At 54.7% G+C, this 23,424-nt stretch overlaps 7 protein-coding genes across 7 annotated transcripts; 4 read left to right on the top strand and 3 right to left on the bottom strand.

Moving 5' to 3' along the window:
- Positions 1–1,840: 1,840 nt before the first annotated feature.
- On the top strand, positions 1,841–4,192 carry TRIREDRAFT_22064 (uncharacterized protein). Its single transcript, XM_006964331.1, has 3 exons — positions 1,841–2,259; positions 2,521–3,268; positions 3,348–4,192. The coding sequence occupies exons 1-3, from the start codon at positions 2,180–2,182 to the stop codon at positions 3,639–3,641; spliced, it is 1,122 nt and encodes a 373-aa protein (XP_006964393.1). The 5' UTR covers positions 1,841–2,179; the 3' UTR covers positions 3,642–4,192.
- Positions 4,193–5,482: 1,290 nt separating this feature from the next.
- TRIREDRAFT_77000 (uncharacterized protein) lies at positions 5,483–6,625 on the top strand. The gene is made up of 2 exons (XM_006964588.1): positions 5,483–5,586; positions 5,678–6,625. The coding sequence occupies exons 1-2, from the start codon at positions 5,578–5,580 to the stop codon at positions 6,404–6,406; spliced, it is 738 nt and encodes a 245-aa protein (XP_006964650.1). The 5' UTR covers positions 5,483–5,577; the 3' UTR covers positions 6,407–6,625.
- A 60-nt stretch (positions 6,626–6,685) lies between these two features.
- TRIREDRAFT_106276 (uncharacterized protein) lies at positions 6,686–8,593 on the bottom strand (the record flags this gene model as incomplete). The annotated part of the gene is made up of 6 exons (XM_006964407.1): positions 6,686–6,931; positions 6,986–7,210; positions 7,301–7,923; positions 8,012–8,034; positions 8,160–8,341; positions 8,447–8,593. 6 exons carry the CDS (start codon positions 8,591–8,593, stop codon positions 6,686–6,688), a joined length of 1,446 nt encoding a protein of 481 aa, XP_006964469.1.
- Positions 8,594–8,900: 307 nt separating this feature from the next.
- TRIREDRAFT_47153 (uncharacterized protein) lies at positions 8,901–10,436 on the bottom strand. Its single transcript, XM_006964364.1, has 3 exons — positions 10,325–10,436; positions 10,094–10,256; positions 8,901–9,972 (listed from the first exon to the last, which is right to left on the bottom strand). Exons 1-3 carry the CDS (start codon positions 10,349–10,351, stop codon positions 8,909–8,911), a joined length of 1,254 nt encoding a protein of 417 aa, XP_006964426.1. The 5' UTR covers positions 10,352–10,436; the 3' UTR covers positions 8,901–8,908.
- A 69-nt stretch (positions 10,437–10,505) lies between these two features.
- On the top strand, positions 10,506–11,909 carry TRIREDRAFT_106274 (uncharacterized protein; the record flags this gene model as incomplete). The annotated part of the gene is made up of 4 exons (XM_006964587.1): positions 10,506–10,709; positions 10,767–10,779; positions 11,017–11,294; positions 11,565–11,909. Coding segments are annotated over 4 exons (840 nt in total), but the record flags the coding sequence as incomplete, so codon positions are not given.
- A 212-nt stretch (positions 11,910–12,121) lies between these two features.
- On the top strand, positions 12,122–13,069 carry TRIREDRAFT_60067 (uncharacterized protein; the record flags this gene model as incomplete). The annotated part of the gene is made up of 1 exon (XM_006964586.1): positions 12,122–13,069. The coding sequence occupies one exon, from the start codon at positions 12,122–12,124 to the stop codon at positions 13,067–13,069; it is 948 nt and encodes a 315-aa protein (XP_006964648.1).
- A 138-nt stretch (positions 13,070–13,207) lies between these two features.
- TRIREDRAFT_106272 (polyketide synthase) lies at positions 13,208–22,203 on the bottom strand (the record flags this gene model as incomplete). Its single annotated transcript, XM_006964406.1, has 11 exons — positions 13,208–14,380; positions 14,451–19,044; positions 19,110–19,260; positions 19,334–20,054; positions 20,268–20,353; positions 20,422–20,492; positions 20,600–20,690; positions 20,854–21,196; positions 21,410–21,681; positions 21,770–21,902; positions 22,000–22,203. 11 exons carry the CDS (start codon positions 22,201–22,203, stop codon positions 13,208–13,210), a joined length of 7,839 nt encoding a protein of 2,612 aa, XP_006964468.1.
- Positions 22,204–23,424: the final 1,221 nt, after the last annotated feature.

The raw sequence follows: 23,424 nt of genomic DNA, 5'->3' as shown, positions 1-23,424 counted from the left end.
CAAATGGAAGCTTCTAGAAGGTTCCATGAGCGTGGAGAGGAGCTACAGCAGGAAGCTTGCCTGAAAGCTGCACGAGGACTGTATGTAGGTACCCAACGTACGATTGTGACAGGATATCGCTCACGATGGTGCTACAGCTTGCCTGATGTCGTTTGAGCGAAAAATTCTCTCGTAGTGTCTTATTTCAGCCGAGTAGCTCAGAATGCAATGTTAATGCTATCGCGTGTTCTGAGCAAAGGTGGCATGTATCATCGTATAGTATGAATTTACTGAAATGTTCCTGGGTACCTTAGCCTTAGTATCTCCAATAAGGCAGAGATACCTGGAGTTGAAGCGCACATCCTGAGAAGCATTTCACCAGACAATGCAGGGGCAAATGAACAAAAAGGAAATTTGTCATTGTTTATGTTTATTTCGATACTACGTCCTGATGTGATTTGAGGATATTTGGAGTGGCTGGGGCTTTCTGATGAGCGGGATGAGGAGGAGGAGGGGAAACGCGGGTTTCATTCGCAATGTTTGATAGACAGCGCATCGGCAGCTGATGATTTGACGGGAAGAAGAGAGAGTGTGTGTTGTTTCGGCCGTCGGGTTGCGTCTTTTTGACGGGTCATTGCCGACTGGGGTCTAGTGCTGCCAGCGAGCTGTTTTTACATGTACTCGTACAGTAGGGATCCATTTGATGGTTTTTGCTTGCAGCGGTTGGCGGGGGGCGGATGGGTTTCGGGTGTGGTTGGAGGGGGAGGAGGAGGAGGAGGATTGAGGGATTGGTGATAGCCGTGCCATGAGGCTGTGCATATCTATGGTAGACTGTCTATTCTTTGAGACGAGATGGAGAAGAGAGGTCGGAGGTAATGGCAGAATAGGCGGAGAATAGCCCTCGGAGTTGAGAGGTCAACGCCGTGCATCGTCCATCAAAGGGCGAAAAAGAAGATGCCATCACCGGCCCCAAACTCCGAGCCACTTTCTCCAGGCGACCCGAACAGGGAGGAGAGCTCACCCGCTGCCAACCAGTTCAGCTCGTCCATAGAGAGAGAGGGAGCAAAAAATAATATCGTTGCCGTCTCCTTCTTTATCGGCGTCCCCTCAATTTCTTGAATCCCTTCTTGAGAATCCTCCAATCTGCTGCATCAGCACAGCGTGCGGAGGTGTAGGTAGGGGGAGATGTAATATATGGATTGCCATCCTGTTGCTGCGCTGGCCTGCGTCGTGAAGCTGCACGCTGCACGCTGTTTTCCGTGCATCAATCACATCGCATCCATCTTATTTGACACCGTTGTCCGCGCCGCCACCTCTTTTCTTCCCTCTCTTTGGCCTCTTTGCCGTCTTATCATCCCCTTGAATGTGAGTAGTGATTGGTGGTCTAGAATTCGTAAAGGTCGTTGGCCAAGCAAAGCCGCATCCTCGACTGCTCCCTACCTAGAGGTTCGTGCGAGTACAAATAGAGAGCATCATGTCGTCCCTGCTTCTCATAATCATCATCATCAAGACTGGCCCTGCCAGTATGTTAAGAAAAACACCTCGGTGCAAATTAGTCGCCAGCCTCCTCCGTACTTAATATTTCCCCGCCGATCCAAAAAGGAAGCACACGATAATACATACATACTCCTGACGCTCATTTTCAGTCCATACCTACATATTCCATCACGGCCGTCGTGCGTCATCGCCTGGGTGGCCGGGAAGCTTCTACAAGGTCCCAGCAATTGGCGGCGGCCCCACCAACCGGCTCACCTTTGTGGTGCTGTGGCCTGTGGCCTGTGGCCTGTAGCCTGACCACTGGCGGCAATATTAGTAGCGGGCGAGGACGTGCTCACTTCTTCTTCTCACTTCTTGGTTTTCCGCTCTCACTCTTTGTTTCTCCCCAGTTTCCCCTCCATTTCTCACCTATACATACCTGAGGTACAGCCCGATTCCTTCTTTCTTCGAAACGCTGCTCTACCTTTGTTCTTCACCTCTATTCTTTCCCACCTTCACCCACCCCTCATCTCCACGTTTTCCATCCAGAATAAAAAGAGCGACATCACCATTTATTCCCTGCTCTTTTTGCAATCATTCCTCAACGATTCCACGTCTCGTGTCTTGCATTGATTCTTAACGCTTCACTTCCCGTGGCAATAGCTGGGTTCGGTCCCCCCACTGCTACATAGTAGACAGCTTCCGACCCATTTCCATCATCACCATGGTGAAGGAGACCAAGCTCTACGACACCCTGGGCGTCAAGCCCGACGCTTCTCAGGACGAGATCAAGAAAGGATACAGGTAAGTCACTGGTTTCGTTTTTGTTCTTGCTTCCCATTTCCCCCATCTGCTGGCTGCGCTCGACCCTTGTCTGTCGTCATACCTGGGCGTAAAACAAGCTGGCGGCTGGGTGGCAATTGGGCCAACAAACGGCTATTGGCATGACACTTCCACCCCCCACCACCACAGCTATCCCGCCTAACCAGCTACTACCATCACACGACCTCAAGACGGACACAAAAAGAGACGAAAGCCTGATGCTGACCACAACCTGCGCAACAGAAAAGCTGCTCTGAAGTGGCACCCCGACAAGAACAAGGACAACCCCAACGCCTCGGAAAAGTTCAAGGAGTGCTCGCAAGCCTATGAGATCCTGTCCGACCCGGAGAAGCGCAAGATCTACGACCAGTATGGCCTCGAGTTCCTGCTGCGCGGTGGTGCCCCCCCGCCTGAGGGCGCGACTCCAGGTGCCAACCCGTTTGCCGGCGCCGGCGGCATGCCTGGTGGCTTCGCCGGCTTCGACTTTGGCGGCGGCATGCCGGGCGGCGGCGGTGCCAGGACCTTCCACTTCAGCACCGGCGGCGGCGGCGGCAAGGGCTACAACTTCATGAACCCCGAGGACCTGTTTGCAGAGTTCACGCGCAGCGGCGGCATGCACACCGGCGGCGGCGGCGACGATGACGACTTTGGCTTCTTCTCGTCGTTTGGCGGCGCCGGCGGCCCGCGGCCAAGCCGGACAAGGACGAGGTCCAACTTTGCCGATGCGCAGCCCCGGCGCGAGCCCACGCCCGAGATTACGACGGTTGAGCGGCCCCTGCCCCTGACTCTGGAGGAGCTGCACAGCGGAACTACGAAGAAGATGAAGATCAAGCGCAAGACGTTTGATGAAACTGGCAAGCGCGTGCAGACCGATCAGATCCTCGAAGTACCCATCAAGCCTGGCTTGAAGAAGGGTTCAAAGATCAAGTTTAACGGAGTTGGTGACCAAGTCGAGGGTGGTAGACAGGATCTGCACTTTATTGTCGAAGAGGTAAGTTTCTCTGATTATCCGAATCGATGGTTCCTTGGAATGTGTCTCGAATAGAATCCGCTAACCCACTGGCTTACAGAAAGAGCATCCCTTGTTCAAGCGAGAGGACAATGACGTCGTGCACACGGTCACTCTGGACTTGAAGGAGGCCTTGACCGGATGGAAGCGGGTGGTCTCGACCATTGACGGCAAGCAGATCAGCATAGAAAAGGGCGGCCCCACGCAGCCCGGCAGCGAAGATCGGTATCCCGGACTGGGCATGCCCCTGTCGAAGAAGCCCGGCCAGCGCGGCGACTTTATCGTCCGGTACAAGGTCAACTTCCCTACGAGCCTGACGCCAGAGCAGAAGCAGAAGCTCAAGGAGATTTTGTAAGAGTTGCAATGGGATGCTCTTCAAACGCTTGCTTGCAATGCCTGAAAGAGTTTCAACACTAAAACGATACGCAAAAAATCGACACAAAGACAGAGAGGGCTTGGTATGCGGGACATGAACAGGACCTCGAGAACCGAGCCGCGCGACCCTTTGTGCACAAGGTCGGGACTGAATGCCCGCGCAACCAGGCACACCCTGACAGCCGTTACATGCCGCTGACGATGACGATGAAAGCCGGCGTGTTTTCCACTGTTTCCTTTTTGCTTTTTTTTTCTTACTGTTTTGTTCCTTTCTGCAATCACCTTTTGTAATGACAAGAGGCATTGACTTTAGGAGTAGAGGCGTTTAGGGATGCATTACTGGCAGAGTTCAAGGCACGCGGTGGATTTCTCTGTTGACGCGAGTGAGACGATATCACCCAGGATTTTGTAGCCGAGCAAGTGCGATGGATTGATACACAGTACAATGATGTCGAAGCCGGTGTTGCGGTGATACAGCACCGGGGGGGTTTGGTTTGACAGCGGAGGAAAATGTCATTGCTTTTGATACACACACTGCGTCTCGGTAGCCTATTCTAGCTGTTTATAACCGCGTGCCCTACGTGACCATGACTGTAAATAGCTTTGCCCTGCATGCAGTTCCAACTGACACTTGTGTTTGATATGATCTGTGGTTATCATCATTCATTTTGCACTTTCAACATGTCATATTTGGCGGTCGTGAAGGACCTGGGGAGATGCAGGTGATGTGCTGGAGAAAGCCCTTACATGCCGGGTCTCAGCCACAACGGGCGTGTCGAGCTGCGAGAGGTTGCGTTTCAAGGTGGATGGTCACGAGCAGCTTGGGAGGATGATCATGATAATGGAAACCCAACAACACTTTGGATTGATTACTACTTTGTGTTGTCACTTTCACGCTGTTGAGTCGAGTAGAATTAGGGTGATTTCTATGATGCTATCGGAAGATGGCCTTTTGGAAGCTTTCGGTTGAGCAGTGGGATATTATAACTCGGGTTTATGGACTAGGTACCGATGTTCAAGGCTCTTCTGTCATCCTCAGGCACAAGTTGCAAAGAGGTTGCCGTGACAAATTCGGAGGTAGCATGGAGCACACTTAGACGAGGCCTCGTTTTCTCTTGCAGGGGTGGAGAGAGGGGCGATGACGACACTGTGGGCTGCGAGGGGGAGGGGAGGGGTAAAGAGGGACGGTGTTTTGACAGGGGGGGAGGCATGTTAGTGGACAGGGACAGCGGGAAAAAGCAGGTAAATCGGTGATGGGTGATGGTGATGTTTGGAGGAGAGAGAGGGCGGACGAGGTACAGCAATGGAGGGCAGAGGAGAGAGAGAGAGAGAGAGAGAGTGTGTGTGTGTAGAAGAGCATAGCATATTGTTTGTTGGATTGGGGTCAGGGTTCAGCTCGATGGGGACGAGTGATGCATGATAAATACATGTAATGCTTTGACTGTGTTTCTGGAGGCTTCGTCAAGAAGACGCTTATACGTAGGTAGTAATGAAGTGTCCTCCATGATATGGAAACAAACAAGATTTCAAAACGATATATACATCCACCTGCCAGGCGAGATGTGTGCAAATTACCGTTCCACACGTCCTAGAGTATGTAATGTAAAAGTATTTCCCTCGCCGAGTTTCACATGAGGTAATTGTACAGCTGGCTGAGTGTGAGGCCCTGGTGCCTTTTTCTCTGACGGGTGTGGGGGAGCCCGAGTTTGGGCTTGGCTTACCTTGGCTTATATACTTGATGCCTTCCCTCTTGATCTTCCTTCCACTTTCCTCCATCTTTTCTTTCTCCTCCTTCATACATAGACAAACGTCGACTCTCGTGGTGTTACAAGATCCAATCTCTCCTTTTCTCTCCCTTTCTCAACATCCTCTCTTGTAAAGATCAAAGAAACAAACCCCCCCTTGAATTGCCCAAAATGCCTGAAGTAAGCCACATCTCCATCCCATCGAATCAGCCTTCCCTCTCCCCCTTTCTTCCCCAACAGCAACAGCTGACCAAACTCCGAACCCCCCCAGATCAAAGCCCTCCTCTTCGACTGCGACAACACCCTCGTCCTCTCCGAGGAGCTCGCCTTCGAGGCCTGCGCAGACCTCATCAACAAGATCTGCGCCGAGCGCAACGTGACCGTCCAGTTCACGGGCGAGACGCTGATCCAGGAATTCGTCGGCCAAAACTTCCGCGGCATGCTGCTCACCCTGCAGAAGACGCACGGCATCGACATCTCGCCCGAGGACCTCGAAAAGTACGTGCTGCAAGAAGAGGACGCCGTCATCGCCAAGCTCAAGGCGGCGCTGCGGCCGTGCCCGGGCGTCGACGAGCAGCTCGAGGCCCTGCAGCGGGCGGGCAAGTACCAGCTGGCGGTGGTGTCGTCGTCTGCGCTGCGGCGCGTGCGCGCGTCGATTGAAAAGGTCGGCCAGGACCGCTTCTTCCAGGGCGACGTGGTGTTTTCGGCGGCCACGTCGCTGGACAAGCCGACGAGCAAGCCCGATCCCGCCATTTACCTGCACGCGCTCCAGAAGCTGGGCAAGAGCGCTGACGAGAGCGTCGCGGTGGAGGACAGCAAGAGCGGCACGCTGAGCGCCACGAGGGCGGGCATCAAGACGATTGGGTACGTGGGCCCGTATGCGGACAGCAAGAAGGACGAGATGGAGAAGGTGTTGCGGGATGCGGGCGCGGTCGTGATTATGCGGGACTGGAGCGAGTTTCCGGCGGCGTTGGCCAAGATTGAGAGTGGCGAGGTGTAGATTTTTCTTTCTTCTCTTTTACCCCCTTTTTTTTTCTTTGACGGCTTGAAAGGTCTATGATATCAGAGACATTGGAGGAGCTGGGCACTTGATGATTTACGCTTTTCTTGTTGGCGTGGTTCATGCAGGATCACGAGAAGATGGTCAAGAAGGACCAACAAAATGGCAAGGCTAGATATGAATAGATATGACGCAACGAATTGACGCTTGTTGAACCCCAGCTCTCTCTACCTATGTATCATACCTAGGTATCAACGTGAACAGTACAAGTTCTCAAGGCTAGCTCCTCCAGTCCATCAAGAAGCTATTCACGCTCTGCAGCGTGTTCCTGCTCGGATTCGCCTCGGGATACGCCGTCATGACCGCCCCAAGCCTCATCTTGACCAGCGTCTTGGTGAACGACGGGCCCTCACCAGGATCACGGGGTCGACCCTTGTCGTCAAACAAGTAGCATGACAGAGCGAGGGCGACGCCCACGGAGAGGTCCCTGCCCGAGTCACAGGCGACGACAATTTGAGGCGGCGGCTGCTGCTGCTGCTGCTGCCCCCCATCGCTGCCCGTCGCATCGTCTGAAACGACATTGGCGACTTGTTGTTGTTGCTGCTTGTTGTTGTTGTTGTTGTTGTTGTTGGCCTTGTGGAGGAATTCGGCGGCAAAGGAGCAGATGTCAGAGAGGGCGAGGCGGAGGTTCCGACTGGCCGTCTTGTGCTTGCCGAGGCCGACGCGAAGCAGCGTCGGGGAGAGGAGCCATGATTCCTTTGGGGTTTGGATTTCGGTGAGGAGGATGAGGCATTCAGTTGGTGCCTTGTCTTTCGTTTCCTCTGATGATGGAGACGAAGGTGTTGTTGGCGATGGCGGTGACGATGCAAGGTCGAGGGGTGATAGAGCTCGGACGGAGATGTACGGCGTGAGCTGCTTTCTCGGAAGGCAAGCCTGGGTTTCGGCACCGCCCACCCCCGAAGGAGCTGCTGATGTCCTGGCAGTCTTGGCCTCTTGAACTAGCTTGGGTATGAGCTCGGGCAGCTCAGCGTCTGATGCGGAGAGCAGAGCATCGGCATTGGACCAGAAGACGTCGGGCGTCAGTCCCATGGCCCAGTTCTCCGTGTCGTCGCCGGCGCCCTGGATGTAGCCCCCCTGGTCGACCTCGCTGCCGACGACTCGCCTGCTGGCGGTGCAGCAAATGACGGGTCTGTAGTCTTGGAAGATGACGCCCTGGTCTTGATCGAGATCGTCTTCTTCTTCTTCTGAGTCACCTGAGGGTGGTGGTGAAGGGAGGGAAGAGTCCTGCGTGATCCATAGCGGACGGAGGGGCTTCGTGAGGGACGTGGGCAGGTTGAGGTTGAGCTCCTTGAGGGAAGAGAGGAAGGAGGGTATGAGGGCGGTGATTTGGGCGTGGGTTGATGCGGGGAGGTAAGGGGGGAGGAAGAGCTTGGAGGACAGGGGGTGGGATGGGAGGAGGGCGAGGTTGAGGACGGTGCACCAGATGGGGATTGTGGTGGAGAGGGCGTCTGGCATTCCTGTCGGCAATGTTAGTGTTTGATATGAGATTTTGAGATGAATGGGGTTTTTTTTTTGGAGAGGTGAGGGACTTGCGTTTGCCGCGACGGGTAGAGTCTACGATGATGATGCTGGTTGTGTATATGATCATGTTAGCTGAAAGCTTCATATAGGCGAACCGTAAGAGAGAGACGCTGGGTATGAAGCTGAGAGAGAGAGAAGGGGGGACGACAAAGTGATATAGAGCAAGACGCACCCGTCATTCTTCTCAATCATGTCAATCAGATGTAAATTCAGCCTCCTTGTGCTAAACTTCCACGCCCGCTCATGGCCGTCCGTGCTTTTGAAATAGGCGCTGCCGTCCTTTTTCCCGGGAGGAATGTACCAGCTTCCGCAGCGCTCGTTTGCCACCAGCGGCCTATTTCTCCTTTGTCTCTTCTTTTTCGCACCATCATCATATCCTGGTCCAGATGATGCTGGTAAGGCGGAAGAAGAGGAAGGGGAAGGGGAATAGGAAGGGTAGGTGGGAAATGCAGAGGCGACCTCGGCGACAAAGGAGGCGTCGGCGTGGATGCTCTGGAGGCGGTTGCGAGGCGTGAGGGTGCTGCGGCGGAGTTGGGTGAGGAGGCTGGAGATGGAGGGCTGGTTGGTGGAAAAGAGGTTGTCGTTGTCGTCGTCGTCGTCTGGCATTTTGTTTGGAGTCTTGTTTTTGTTGTCTTTTCCTTTGATGGGGTGTTTGAAGGGTTGAGCTGTCTGGTGGTGAGTGTGAGATTATGTACAGAATTTGCTGCTAGTAGTAGTGGGTTCACCTAGTCTCCTCCATCAGAGTACATACATACACCTCAGCACATGTTAACCCCCACCTATAGAAGACAATGAACATCACGACAACACAAGCAAAAAGACGGCTTCACTTCAGGCACAACAAATTGACCCAACAGACATAAACAGTCTTCTCTAGTTTTATTTTTGTTCGTTCATCATCATTGGCCAAATTCATTCCCGTTACACCAGCTTCCACACGCCATCCTCCACCACAATCTGAATCTCGCGCCCCTCGTCAATGCTCCGCCGTCCGGCCTCGAGAATGGCCGTCGTGGCAATGGTATTGTCCAGCGTCGGCAGGCCCTTTGCGTCGAGATCGGCGGGCGTCTCCCTGCCCTCGTTGACCGCGCGGCAGCCGTCGACAAACTTCTCAATGGAGATGTAGCCGTAGCCCGTCTGGCCGTTGAAGTTGCCGTCCTCGTCCGGGGCGTAGCGCATGTAAAAGGGGTTGAACCACTGGATCTGGCCGGCGCGGTCGTCGGCGACGTCGTAGCCGCGGTGCGCCTGGTCGACGCGGATCTCGCCGTCGCGGGCCAGGTAGTGGAAGTACTGGTTGGTGTGGACGCCGGCGCGCTGGGGCGCGGTCCACGACGACGTGTAGACGGCGATGGCGCGCTTGCCGGGCTGGCCCTGCAGCTCCCAGGTGACGAGCAGCGAGATGGTGTCCTCGGTGCCGTCGACGCAGCCCAGCCCCGTGGCCACGCCCTTGGACGACGTCGCCGACACCCTGACGGGCAGGTAGCCGCGCTGGCGCACCATGGAGTCGCAGACGTCCACGTGGTGGCTGTTGAGGTAGTACGAAATGTCCGACTCCTTGCCGGCCCACGACTTGAACGTCTCGAGCTGCGACTTAGGCTGCGCCATGTACGAGTAAAAATAATTCCAGTCACCGAGCCACCGCGCCTTGCAGCGGGCGTCCGAGTAGGCCGGGTCGAAGCGCTTGTGGTGCTCGACGAAGACGTGGACGCCCTTGGCCTTGGCCCTGCGCGACAGCTCCTGGTGGTGCTCGAGCAGCTTGACGGCGGGCTTGGTGATGAGGACGTGGATGCCGCGCTCGATGGCGTAGAGGGCGATGGGGAAGTGCGTCGGGTCGGGGGTGAAGATGGTGATGGCGTCGCCGGGCTTGAGCTGGTCGATGGCGGCCTTGTAGGCGTCGGCGTCGACCGTGTTGTTGTCGGGGAACGAGTCGAACGAGGTGTCGAGGTTGTTGTAGACCTGCGTGATGTTTTTGTGCAGGTGTTCCCCTGGGTAGCAGTGAGTCTCTACTCTGTCTCTCTGTCTCTTCTCTCCTCTCCGCTTCTCTTCTCTTCTCTCTCCCTGTGATCACGACCATCTTTGCAAAAAGAAACAGCTAGAGAGACATACGAATCTGGGGAAACTTCTTGCCGTTGACGCCGACCATGCCCAGCTTGCCGACCTTGCCTCGCCGCCGCAGGTCAAAGAGCGTGAGGCCGACGACGCCCACCTTTTTGTCGGAGCCGGAAGCACCGCCGCCCACGAAGCCAGTCGTGTACTCGCCGGTGCCGACCTGTGTTGGCGATGCACTGTCAGCCCAATGGGCTCGTTTCAATCTTTGGGCAAGCTTGGAGGCCTTACCATCAACACGTTGAGAGGGGCCGCCATGATGAAGGAAGGGGGTGTCGTTGACTGTCTGTGTGTGCTGGAACGCAAGGAGGCTACGCGACGACGGAGAGAGGTGTCATTAATAACAGAGAGAGTTCAAGAAGAGAAAGAATCAGAGAATATCGTCAAGAGGTATGTCTGATTGAAATACTAGGTAGGGGAGAAGACAAACACCTCTGCCTTAACGGCACAGCCTTGCGAATCCCGTGCCTCGCGCGAGGCGGGCAGTTTCCGATGCAGTGACATGCAGCAGCAGCAGCACGGAGGAATTGAGGGGCCATTTGGCGGGGCAGCAATTGGAGGGATAAAGAAAGGCCGGGCTCAGGCTTTGGATCCCTCGTGCTCGCTTATGGAATGCGTTTGTTTGATTATTCTTACGTGACTGTCTCTAATATATGTTGAGTCTATATAATAGACCAGATGGAACTGTGAGTTTTATGGTTGACAAAAGCTTCATCATTAGATGCAGTGATTGTCTGGAGTGCTTGCATATGCACATATAAACATGCTGCATCTTATATCTGTCTCTACCACAGCTGACATTGAGATACTGCAAGTGATTGATACCTTCAACAAGTATCGCAATCTAAATCTACCTACCTAGTCTAATCTATTCGACACTTCGATACTTCTTAATAAATCAGGCATCTGCTTATATCTACTAGTATCGCGATATATGTCTAGTGTTGCCATACGAGTATGCTTCTCTTTGATGAAATCGCTTCATCTACCCCGCGTTGACCACACTCATGACCCCGCATCATCCAGTTTCAGCATCGCCGTCTGCTTTCTCCAGCTCGGTCCAAGCTCAAACTTGAAGTCTCTGTTCAACAACCATCATCAGTATCTCAACGTCAAAGCTCTCAAGACGGACGAGCTGAATGAGTATCTACACAAGCATCCCCCCATGCCGCCGCCTCCCAACTTGCCATCGTCAATTGAGGTACCTAAAGCAACAACCTCCCTCTCGTCCAATCGGGCTGGATAAACCCGACGGCCATGAACCCCCTCCCTCTCTTCTTCTCCAGCAACATGAACATGTTAGTAGTAGTGCCTAGAAAATAACCGTACTGCCGTACTACCGACGGGATGACTCGAGCTAGCCAAAGTACAAGTACCTCCAGCGGAGCAGCCTTTTCTTTCATCTCATTGTTTCTCGTCTTTGTGAATGGTGGAAAGCTGCTCCAGACTGAATTATCCCCCAATCATATAGCAAACATCTTCACCACATCACCATCTCCACTCGTACTCCATACTTTCCCTCCTCCCCAGAACAAACCCCACGCTTCTCATCCAGGCTCGCTACTATTATTCTCCAGCAAAGCTTGCCTCTTCCTCGATTGCCGGCCTATTCCCTACTCCTAATCTCCCGCCGTCTTCGGATCTCAAAGCGCATCACGTCCTCGTGGGAGTCGGGGTTCAGTCGGCCGAGCCGCAGCAGCTGGAATCGCACCTCTTCGGTGGCTTCCCCTCCGAAATGGTCTCCTCCTCGACGTCCGGTGGCTATAAGCGGCTATTCTTTCTTGCTCTCCCCAAGCATAAAACAGAGTATTACTGATATGTTTATCATTCATATATTATAGATGGTTCACCGAGGGATCCATTCTTGCTAGCGAATATACAACTTCAAACCTATCCCATCTCCACGCGTGCTCCCTCTCTCTCTCTCTCATCATCCTCATCCTCAACCTTCAAAACTCCCCCCTCTCTCTATATTTCCCCCCTTAACCCTCTCTCTCTTCCATCTCCAATCCTTCCATCACAACAGCCATGGCCCCCCCATCCCTACCATGCGGCATCTACGCCCCGACAATGACCTTCTTCCACCCTGAATCAGAAGACATCGACATCCCCACCATCAAGCACCACGCCCAGCGCCTCGCAAAGGCCGGCCTCGCAGGCCTCGTCGTCATGGGCTCCAACGGCGAAGCCGTCCACTGCACCCGCGACGAGAAGATCGCCGTCCTGTCCGCCACCCGCGAGGCCCTCGACGCCGCCGGCTTCCAGTCGGTGCCCGTCCTCTTCGGCGCCACAGAGGGCAGCGTCCGCGGCACCATTGAGCTCTGCAAGCTCGCCGCCGCCGCCGGGGCCGCCGCCGCCCTCGTCCTCCCGCCCTCCTACTACCGCGCCCAGACCGACGAGGCCTCCATCGAGGCCTACTTCGTCGCCGTCGCCGACGCCAGCCCCATCCCCCTCGTCCTCTACAACTACCCCGGCGCCGTCTCCGGCATCGACATGGACAGCGACCTCCTCATCAGGCTCGCCCAGCACAAAAACATCGTCGGCACAAAGTTCACCTGCGGCAACACCGGCAAGCTCACCCGCGTCGCCCTCGCCACCGACGCAAAGACGCCCTTCCGCGACGGCTCGGGCTACATGGCCTTTGGCGGCATGTGCGACTTCACCCTGCAGACCCTCGTCAGCGGCGGCAGCGGCATCATCGCCGGCGGCGCAAACGTCATGCCCAAGCTGTGCGTCAAGGTCTGGGATTCCTACTCCCAGGGCAACAGGGACGAGGCCGAGAAGCTGCAAAAGGTCCTCAGTCGCGGCGACTGGCCCCTCACAAAGGCCGCCATTGCAGGCACAAAATCCGCCATCCAGACCTACTATGGATACGGAGGCTATCCTCGGCGGCCCCTGAAGCGCTTGGAGCAGGCTCGAGTCTCGGCCATCGAGGAGGGCATCCGGGAGGCCATGGAGATTGAGAAGACTTTGTAGGCATTAGGTACGTAGTATTAGACTTAGAGATTCATGAATCAAAGAATTACGATACTTGTCGAACATGTATATATTGGCTCCTTAACCTATATAGCATACATCTAACAATCCTCTCCGTGCAGCTCTGCACTTTTACGCTTACGCCTTGCCAACCGTGCTGCGCTCAACAATCATATCCGCAATCTTGGAAATCGACGCACCACCCATGATGTCAAAAGCAGTAAGCAGAGCACCAAAGTCCCGCAGGATCCAGTTGCGCAAGTCAACAGACATCAGTGAGTCGACGCCATAGTGCGACAGCGACTTGTTCAGCTCCACATCGCCAGTCGCAATAGACATGGCACGCGCGAGCCTGCCAGCAAGGGCGTCCAGCACAACCTGGGTGCGTTCTCCAGAGTCCGAAGCCTGTCGGAATCGAACTCCCACGGCCGCCTCTGCGTTGGCGTTTACGCCTGCCGAGGCGCCTGAGGCAGCGGTAACGGAAAAGGCGCCGAAAAATGGCCTCTCCATCAGCGGCGGCGGGTTGCGGCCTCGAGCCAGACAGTCGATCGGCGTCTTGAGCCCAAACAAAACTTGACCCCTGGCCTCCGACACAATGGCGGGCTGAGGAGCGCTTGGATCGCACAAGACCGAAAGCAGCGCCAGCAGCTCCACGTCGTCCACCTGCTTCATGTCGTCAAACGACTCGCGCTGCTTCTGGTACTCGCCCGTCTCGGACACAATACCAATATTGCGCATCCAGCCAATGTCGAGAGACAGGGCCGCCTGTCCCCGAGCAAGACGCTGACGCGCCAGGGCGTCCTGGAAGGAGCAGCCCGTCGAGTAGTTGGCACTGGCCAGCTGTCCTACGACGCCAGCAAGAGAGGACAGCATGATGAAAAAGTCCAGATTCGCTGGCAGGAGCCGGTGTAGGTTCCACGACGTTTGCCTCTTGGACTTCATCGTGAGGTCCCATTGGGCAAACGTCATGCTCTCCTGGAAGACGGCCCCTTGAAGCACCATGGCTGCGTTGATACAGCCCTTGATGGGCGGCATGGTGCGAGCGCACTCGTCCAGAAGGTCGGCAAGCTCCTTTTCTGAAGACACATCGCACTTGGGGGCCACAACCTTGACGCCGCGAGCTGTCAGTTCCTCCACTGTCTGTCTGGCAGCCTTGGAAGAAGCTCCAGATCGAGATGGCAGGATCAGGTTCTTGGCTCCGCGGTCAGCCATCCACTTGGCAATGCCTCGGCCGAGACCACCGGAGCCTCCAGCAATCAGATAGGACGCGTTTTCGTCGAATCTCCAGCTTCTTTGTTCCTGGATGAGTTTCTGTTTGAATAAGAGTTAGTATGCGTGTCTCGTCAGATAGAAGGCTGTCAAATCGTGTCAAGCTACTCACCGGTACCACATCGTCATCTTGTGGCATGATAATGACACGATCCAGTGCCTCGCCTCCCTTGAGCTCTTGGAAGGCGTCCTCGACCTCTGATGCCTTGAAAGTACGTAATGGCTGAGCATGTCCAATGCGCCCTTGTTCAAGAAGCTCCATTGTCTTCTTCAAGAGTTTACCCATCGTCTTTGGGCTCAGGTTGACAATGTCGATGACGGAAAAGCTGGCATTGCGGTCAAAAATGCCAATGGGAATAGTAGCATTAGTATCGGTGTTGAAGCGCTTCATCTCCAGGAAGCGACCGCTGGAGGCCAGGCATTCATAGGAAGCCTGGATAATCTCGTCTTCGGCAAGCAGATTGAAGAGAGCATCCACCCCTTCTCCATCAGTCAGCTCCATGACACGCTGGGCAAAGGTTAGGGTGCTGTTGTCCAGGATGTGGTCCTCCGCCAGGCCCATCCTCTTCAATGTATCTCGCTCCTGTGCATTTGAGTAGGTAACAATAACATGGGCGCCTTGCATCTGGGCCACACGCACGGCAAACTCGCCCACGGCACTCGCAGCAGCCGCGTGGATCAGAACCTTGTCTCCGTCAACGAGGCGAGCAATGTCAACCAGGGCGTGATACGCTGTCATGGCGGGAATGAGAGCAGACGTCGCTTCCTCGAAAGACATTGACTCAGGAATCTTGCAGACAGCCTTTACGTCCCCTCGAGGATATTGCCGCATGCATCCTGGAGCCACCATGTGTACTCGGTCTCCGGGCTTGAACAACTCGCAACCTTTTCCAACGCGGGTAACGATACCGGCACAGTCAACTCCCAGTCGGATCCCGTTGTGTAGCTCTTGCCGGCGTCCCAAAGCGACCTGCACGTCTCTTTGATCAACACCCCAAGCCTTGGCGTCAATTTCCACCTCGTTGGGCGTCAGCGTGCTTTCGTACTGCCTATCGCGAACAAACTGCAGTTTGTTTGTTCCGTCTTGAGAGCCGACAGAGAGCTGGAGGGCTGGTCCATCATACCAGGTCTTCTCCTGGAACTGGTGAGACAAGAGAGAAGAAAGAATTTCATTGCCAGATACGTCCTCGATGGCCCTTCCAGTCATCAGAACGCCATCCTTGGCGAGATACTCCACCTCGTCAGAAGGCGAGGGTCCAAAGCTGGCATCGAAAACGGTTTCGATCAACTGAGCGATCTTGAGGGATTCGAGCTTGCCTTCCATGGACAGCGTAATGATTCGATTGCTGGACTGCTCAACCCGAATCGAGCGGAAGAACCCCTGGGCAGCACCGTAGTCGGCATACTCTTCGCTGTCTGTGCTGCTAGCCGTGACCCAGAGAAGCCTGGATGCCTTGCCCACCAGGTACTGGAGGCACTTGAAGCTCTTCTCCGTCAGATTGGCCAGCAAAGGCTGACTGTTGACTTCAGCGATGCAAACTACAGTGTCCTCCTCGGTCACATTCTCGAGAGCCTGTGAAAGTTCGTCCAAGGAGAAGGCACAGATACTCGAAGCCTTGCTACCTTGAGGATCCAGCTGTTGTTGTATCAGATCGGCCATCCGAGTCTGCAGATAGGACTTTTGCTCATCGACGACAATGACAAGCTTGCCGGGCTGGACCGCAGGGGCCAGCTTGGGCTCTTCAACGGCTGTGGTGAGGATGATGCTGACAATGTGACAGGCCTCGCTCTTGTAGTCGCGGAAAATCACATCGTTGCCCGAGAATCCATTGTTTCGCAAGCACTTGTCCCACAACTTCTCGGGGATAGCCGCTGAATGCGGCCTCCAGTCCTCCTTGGCAACCCACCATCCTGGCACCAGACCGGCCATGAAGTTGGTGGCGATGTCCTCGGGATCAATGACCTCGAGCAGAATGAGGCGACCTCCAGGCCGCAATGCCCTGCGAACCTGCTTCAGACTGCTCTCAAGATACTCAACGGCATGGAGCACACTAGCTGCTATAACGATGTCATAGGAGCCAGGCTCGAATCCTTGTTCATCAATAGGCTTGTCCACGTTGAAAGTCTTAAACGTCAGGCGACCCTGAGACGCAAGATCGGGCCATCGCTCACGTGCACGCTCAAAGAACATCGGGGAGATGTCTGTATACGTGTACTCGGAGAAACAAGACCCTCCTACTCGTTCCTCCCGCTGCTGCAGAAGAGATAGCACGTGATTCGTCATGCCTCCCGTTCCTGCTCCCACCTCGAGGATTCGCTGAGCAGGGCGCTCGTGAGCGACCAGGTCCAAGAAGGTGCCGAGCCGACCATCCTGGCAAAGCTTCTGGAAGAGTTCAGCATAGAAGAGCTCTGCCTGGTCTGATCCGAACACCACCTGCAGAGGATCGACCTCTCCTGAGAGCATCTCGAGAAGCCTCCGCGCGCAGGTGGTGTACAGCTTCCAAGCCGGGCGAGACTTCTCAACATCAAGGAGCCGGGCTTCCAGCTCGTCGTCGCTAATGGTTTCTCCGAGCCGTCTGTTTTCGGGGCTCATGTTGCCGATATGGTACTCCATCCAGTCCACGTGGCGAGCCAATGCCTCCGGGACCTTGGCTCGGTCCAGCCTCTGGAGCACTCGAATCGAGTAGAGCTCCAGCGCCAAGCACATGTTTTGGTGAATCTCTACTATGGCTGTTTCGTCATCCTCAAAGGAATCAGCTTTGCAGATGCGAGCCAGCTGCTCTGGCTCGAGCATGCTCAGCTGCGGCTTCCACTCGACACTGTAGAGCAACTTCTTGTCCGCCGCCTTTGCGCTGTTGGAGATGGACGCCGTAGTAGCCTGCTCTATCGTGCAAAGCACAGTGCCGTCGTCAGCCAGCGCAACGATCGTGCCCTGTTCACCATAGCCCTGGGTTCCGTCAAGATGAGCGGCCGAAGTGGACGTCGCCATCCATCGAATATGGCCAGTCTCCGGGCTTTGCCACTTGGAGCTGGAGGCAAACCAAGCGTCCCTCAAACGAGCAGGAACGTTGGCAGTCGGCTGCTGACCGGCGCTCACTCGCAACACGTGAAAAGCCTGGTCAAGAACGCTTGGGTGCACTAGGCTGTTGGTCTTGTACCGATCCTTGGAGACGTCCACACGAGCCACCGCGGTAGCTTTGGAGTCCCAGCCCACGTCTCGCAGAAGTTGGAACCATTCTCCGTACTGAAGGCCAACTTCAGCCGCCTCGCGATATAGGGTGGCAGAGTCGATGGGCAAGACACATGATTGTGCGGCTTGGCTGTACTGGTCACGGGCTTTCTCATGGCGGAGCTGCCTTTGCTCCTTGCCATATATACTCGTCGGCTCCTCGTAGTCTACTTTGAGGCTGGCGCGGAAGCACTTATTCCAGCCGTCAGACGAGTAGGAGAAGATATCCACCTCAAACATTGCAGAGCCATCCTCGTCGTCCGACGATAGCGTCTTCAAGGGTCGAAGATGAACTTGGGTCTCGGTTCTATCCTCCCACTTCTCTTTCAGGATGATTGGATGGATAAAGTCGGCCTCTTTGACGAGGAAGCCGGCTACCTCCCGGTCTTCGGGGAGCATCTGCTGAACAGCCTCGATTGCCATCACCAACATTCCAGCTGCAGGGTACAAAAGCGTATCGGTGACCTTGTGGTGGCCAGCCCATGGAACGGACTCAACGGCCAACATATTTCTCCAGCGAGGAACGAGAGGATTCCAGTCGGATACTCGAGCTCCAAGCACGTCACCCTTGACATTGCCACGGAACCGGAAGTCACGACTAATTCGAGATTCGACCCAGTACCTATGAGACCGGTCAAAGGGGTACTCGGGGGTATCGACGAGAAACGCAGGTTTTTTGGAGGCACCGCCAGGCTGAGCAACGGGCGTCTGGTTAACAGCAGCTATGGACACGTTGTGTCCCCAGCAGAACAGCTGTCCCACAAGCTCCAACGTCGTTTTGATCGGAGGATGAGATCGTTGCAGTGCAGCACTATATCGGATGGTGCGCTTCTTGTTGCCTGTCTGTCGGATCGTATCCTGAGCTACTCTTCGCAGGGCAGGGTGAGAGCCAATCTCGACGAGATCAGTAATGTTGCTCAGCCCAACCTTGACCTTGGATGGCTCCTGAGTCAGCAGCTGCACGGCATCGGCGAAGCGAACCGGAGAAACCATGTTGTTGACCCAGTATTGACCCTTGGCCAGAGCAGCCGGACGCACCACCTTGCCCGAGACGGATGATACCATGGGAATACCGCTAGCAACCTTGAGATCCTGACGCGAGGCGCCCTCGAGCGATCCCATCAGCGCCAGGTATTCGTCAGCGATAGCTTCCATAGCCCGCGAGTGGTATGCAACCCCGGTCTTGAGCTTCTGAGCAAAGATGCCATCATTATCAGCTTGCGCTTTGATGGCATCAATAGCCGCCTCGGGACCGGACAGTGTGCAGTTGAGAGGGCTGTTGATACAAGCCACGCAGACAGAGCTGGCCTCAGGACCAATCCTGGAGAGGTACTCCGAAACATGTGCTTCTGCCAAGTTGATAGACATCATGGCCCCAGGAGATGCCTCGTTAGCGGCTCGCAACTTTCCTGCAAGCTGGCCCCTGAAGTACGAGACTTTGCATGCAGATTGCAATGAGAGTGCACCAATGGCATAGCTACAACACAAGGAGGGCATGTCAGCAGACTTTCAATAATGACACACAGACGACGCATGACGTACGCAGCGGCAATTTCTCCTGAGGAGTGTCCGACAACAGCCTTGGGAGCGATGCCGAAACTGGCCAGCAGTTCCAGCAAGGCGATCTGGACCGCTGTCGACAACGGTTGGCTGTATTCTGGCAGGTTGATATTCTTGCTAGAGCGCAACTCATCTTGAGTCAAGGACATTGATTGTCAGCCACATTCTAAGGGGTTCAAGTACGGGCGGGGCAGGATAGATCATACCAAAAATCGACCATGCACATCCAAGGCTCTGGTAGATGCTGTCAATCTGCCGGAGCGTGTCGGCAAAGACGGGATACTTGACCAAATCCCATCCCATGTCTGTGTACTGGGCTCCCTGCCCAGTGAACACAAAGGCTAGCGTAGCATCTGGGGAGCTTCTCATGGGCTTCGCGGGATCAAGGTCTGCGGTGCCATTTTGATTCTCTGAAAGGCCGTCTTCTGCTACAATGGCGAAGCTTCTCCAGAGCATGTGTGACCGGCGAGCCGCCAATGTGTAGGCGAGGCGATCCAGCTTGTTACGGTTGCCCGCTATCTTGTCCTTGTAGAAGAGCTCCTGGTCGCGCAGAGAGCGCTTGACTGCTTGCTCGTCTGCGGCGCTCCACACAAGCAGCCGGGGGAGACTGTCGGCTGTGATTGACGGCGAAGGTATAGCAGCAGCTACCGTGGCACGCGCAATCTTCTTGAGATCTGCAATGGATTGGTCGACCGTGATTGAAAAGTCGTCAGAAACTGGAGATGGTGGCAGTTCCACCGAGCCATTGGCCGCATCCTCGTCGCCAGCAGCCCCAGCTGTGCAGTGGTTGCCAGGCAGATTCCTCTCTTTCAGGTAGGAGAGCGCATCATCAACCACAACATGCGTATTGGAGCCGCCGAAGCCAAAGGAGTTGAGCGAGGCCCGACGAATGCCTTTGGTAGGCCAGGGAATGCTTGCATTAGGGATCTGAGATGAGAAGATTATAAGTCAGTTGAAATCACTCCACGCTTGTAATTAGAAGCATATAGCAAAAAATAGGCGTATATGGCGATGATTGTATAAAGGAGAATTAATGTGCTGTCAATCACTAGATTTCCCATCCAGTGCATGATTTCTATGGTAATAGAAATGGTATTGCCAGGATACCAGATAATGAAGGAAAGGGAGACTGAGACGTACCGCGATATTCCAGAATTCGGCGTCTATGGCAGAATTGATCGTCTCGAATAGTGCGTTCGGGGGGATGAAGCCTCTTTCAAGACTCACTGGAGGCAGCAAGTCAGTATATCAAACAACTGGATATGCCAGACCAGAGATCGAGCTGGAGACCTACAGATGACCTTCAGCAAGCCAGCAAGGCCGCTGGCACCTTCAAGATGGCCAATGTTTGATTTGACGGAGCCGCTGTGAGAATGACAAGCCGTGTCAGTGAAATGATGGAATACCGAAGTTCGAAGAGGAGGACAAAAAGCACTGGAGGGGAGAAGATGAAGGTGAGGCGATCAACGCACATGTAAAGCGGATCCTTCGCGGATCGGAACTTGCGAAACACTCGGCCGATGGCTCTTGCCTCGATTGGATCTCCCACTGGCGTTCCGGTTCCTGCATCCGAGCGGTCACGAGACCTTTTTGTCAGCAAATCTGCAGCTTCTTTCCTTCCTTCCTTCTTTTCTTCTTTTCTTCTTTTCTGCTTTTTTCCTTCTTTCTTCCTATCTAATCCTTATCTCGAACTTCAACCACTTCATCCGCTGATTAAGCAACTCACCGTGAGCCTCGACATATCGCGTCTCGGCAAGTGATAGATTCGCCTGCTGATAGACGTGCTGGATGAGATCCTGCTGGGCCTGCTGGCTGGGCTGCGTGATGACGGGAGTGTGTCCATCCTGATTCGAGCCCGAGGCGCGGATCACGGCCCGGATCATGTCTCCATCCCGAACAGCCGCAGAGACGGGCTTCAGCACAACGGCAATGACGCCCTCGCCTCTGGCATAGCCGTTGGCCCGCTGGTCAAAGCTGTAGGACCGGCTATCCGGCGACAGGAAGTTCTGGTGGGACAGCAGATGGAAAATGGTAGGGTCCAACAGCAGGTTCGCACCAGTGACAAGCGCCTGTCGTGCATGAGGTACAAATCAGCCTTTCTGCCGCCCGTTGAAACGCCACGGCGGGAGCGTATTATGCCGTCTCTTGCTTCCTTGTGGATTCTCCGATTCACCCAGCTTCGGGGCAATGGGAACTGACAGGGAGTGACAAGGAGTGACAGGGAGTGACGGGGGGGGGGAGTGACAGGGACAGGGGATCAGGGGCTTATGTCATCCACTTACACACGACGCATCACCACTGCGAATCGTCTTACATGCCATATCTACGGCAACCAAGCCGCTGGAACAGGCAGTATTCACATGGACACTCGGTCCACGCAGATCGAAAGTGAAGCTGATGCGGTTGGGGACCATGCACGGCACCGTCCCACCAGTCACAGTCGTTCGTTCTACGTTATCGGGATCCATTGCCATCAACCGCGCGTAGTCTTCCAACATGGACGCATGAAAGACAGCCGTCTTTGAGCCTCTCAGGGCATCTGTCGTGAATCCGGCTACAAAGTGTCAGTTCATTCTCGGAAGAGGAAGAGGAAGAGAAGTATTGTATCATATTCTCCCCTTTGGTGTCACACGCTTGCTTACCTTTCTCAAAGGCTCGGTATGCAGTCTCCAGGGTCATGCGCTGCATCGGGTCCATCGCCGCAGCCTCCTTCGCTGTTACCGAGAAGAAAGGAGCATCGAAGCAAGCGACATCGTCTGTGATGAAGTGGGCTCCCTGAGCATACGGCTATAGTGACAAGCGGCAAGTTATTATGACGGCTCCTCACGCTCCTCACATAAAGCCAAGTGGCGAGACAGAGAAGCAACCGTACCTTGCTGGCATTCGTGTCTAGTAAAGACCTGGCATTCATGCGGTCCTTGGGACAGCTGGTCATGAGGTTACGACGGTTATCCAGAGCTTCCCAGAAGCTCATGTCGTCGTTCAGATCTTGGGGGAGGCGGAAGGAAAAGCCGACAACAGCAATGTCATCGTTTGCCTGGGTGGGCATATCAACTACAGTCGCGGGCTGAGACATGGTGGCAATATTGAGCACAGAGTTTGGGCAAGTGTGTGTCTGGAGACTGTAACAGGCACAAAAGAGGAGGCTTGTTTTCAACAAAATGAAGAGGAAGACGCCACGGACGAGGAAGATGAGGCCGACTGTAGCGGTGCTGGAGCTGTTGTGATGGCGGTCAATTCCTTGATATCTGTACAAGAGTGATGAGGGAGCCGGCCAGAACCTGATTGAGGATTGGGATACCCTTTATCTACTCTTCCAGTTTCTCTGTCTACACGAGCGTCCCAATTTTATAAAACACTCCAAGGAGGCTAAGTCGGCGCTTCAAAGATTCCAAGAGGTTCCAAAGCAGACCAGACACCGTAAGAGCTGCTCCATCTGATCAAGCGAGAGCCTGGAATAGATCACCCCTATCGACACAGTCGGCGAAAAAGCAACTTAACTGCCCGGATCACGCTTACTTGTTACTTGTACAAGTTACGATAATCTTCCTCCTTGGCATGGCGCCTGCTGTGTCCGGGGCGGAGGAGGGACGAAGTCCGGATGGATCTCTCGGTTACAACCAGGTTGTTTGGAGGGCTAGCAAAGCGTACTAGACGACAAGTTGACTACCTAGTAGTTGTTCATTATCCGGTTCACCAGGGTTTGCTCTCCCTTAGATTTCCTTGGACAGAAGCTATATATATGTTTCTCTCTGGTGTTGGGTTAAGGTTTGGCGTGCCAGTGTGTTGGTTGACAACATGAACCCGCAGTGGCACGTCAAATCTCGAAGCTCCTCTTTCTAGAACGACAGACCCAACAGCATTCATGCAGAATCGATGCATTGAGTCGGGGAACGCACAGACGGGCTGTTGGTTGAGCTGTCACTGATCCCTCCTGCCGGTACAGATGCACCCAACGACACGGCCCAGGGAACTGGACAGCCCCGATCACTTGTCGAAGGGACCCCCACCGTCACTGGCCGGTCAAGTACATGTATCCGCACATAGGTACGACTAGGTATTACTTCCAGAGGTGGAATTGCGTATTGCTACCCAGTATCTGTAAGGGGTACAGGCTTGAAAGTGGGCTTAGCATAGCAGGTTGGCCCATTTCGTCCCGCATACAGTATTACTGGTGGTGGTCGAGAATGGGCCTCACAAGGGTGGGCAAACAGGCCATTGATACGACCAGGTAGTTCAGCCTGGTCATAGTCGAGCGTAGCAGTAGCAGATAGAAAGACCTGCCCCAGTTAGTTGG

Source organism: Trichoderma reesei (assembly GCF_000167675.1).
Source record: "Trichoderma reesei QM6a unplaced genomic scaffold TRIREscaffold_7, whole genome shotgun sequence".
Taxonomy (NCBI): Eukaryota; Fungi; Ascomycota; class Sordariomycetes; order Hypocreales; family Hypocreaceae; genus Trichoderma; species Trichoderma reesei.
The sequence above is the reverse complement of the archived record's forward strand: the minus strand, read 5'-3'. Positions and strand labels throughout refer to the sequence as shown.

What these genes read in the sequence shown, in the direction of transcription:
- TRIREDRAFT_22064 (XM_006964331.1), top strand. Translation starts at nt 2,180, where the DNA reads ATGGTGAAGGAGACCAAGCTCTACGACACCCTGGGCGTCAAGCCCGAC. An exon ending in GAGATCAAGAAAGGATACAG is followed by an intron (nt 2,260 to 2,520) that starts GTAAGTCACTGG and finishes CCTGCGCAACAG; the next exon opens with AAAAGCTGCTCTGAAGTGGC. An exon ending in TGCACTTTATTGTCGAAGAG is followed by an intron (nt 3,269 to 3,347) that starts GTAAGTTTCTCT and finishes ACTGGCTTACAG; the next exon opens with AAAGAGCATCCCTTGTTCAA.
- TRIREDRAFT_47153 (XM_006964364.1), bottom strand. Translation starts at nt 10,351, where the DNA reads ATGGCGGCCCCTCTCAACGTGTTGATG. An exon ending in CCCCTCTCAACGTGTTGATG is followed by an intron (nt 10,257 to 10,324) that starts GTAAGGCCTCCA and finishes TCGCCAACACAG; the next exon opens with GTCGGCACCGGCGAGTACAC. An exon ending in CAAGAAGTTTCCCCAGATTC is followed by an intron (nt 9,973 to 10,093) that starts GTATGTCTCTCT and finishes ACTGCTACCCAG; the next exon opens with GGGAACACCTGCACAAAAAC.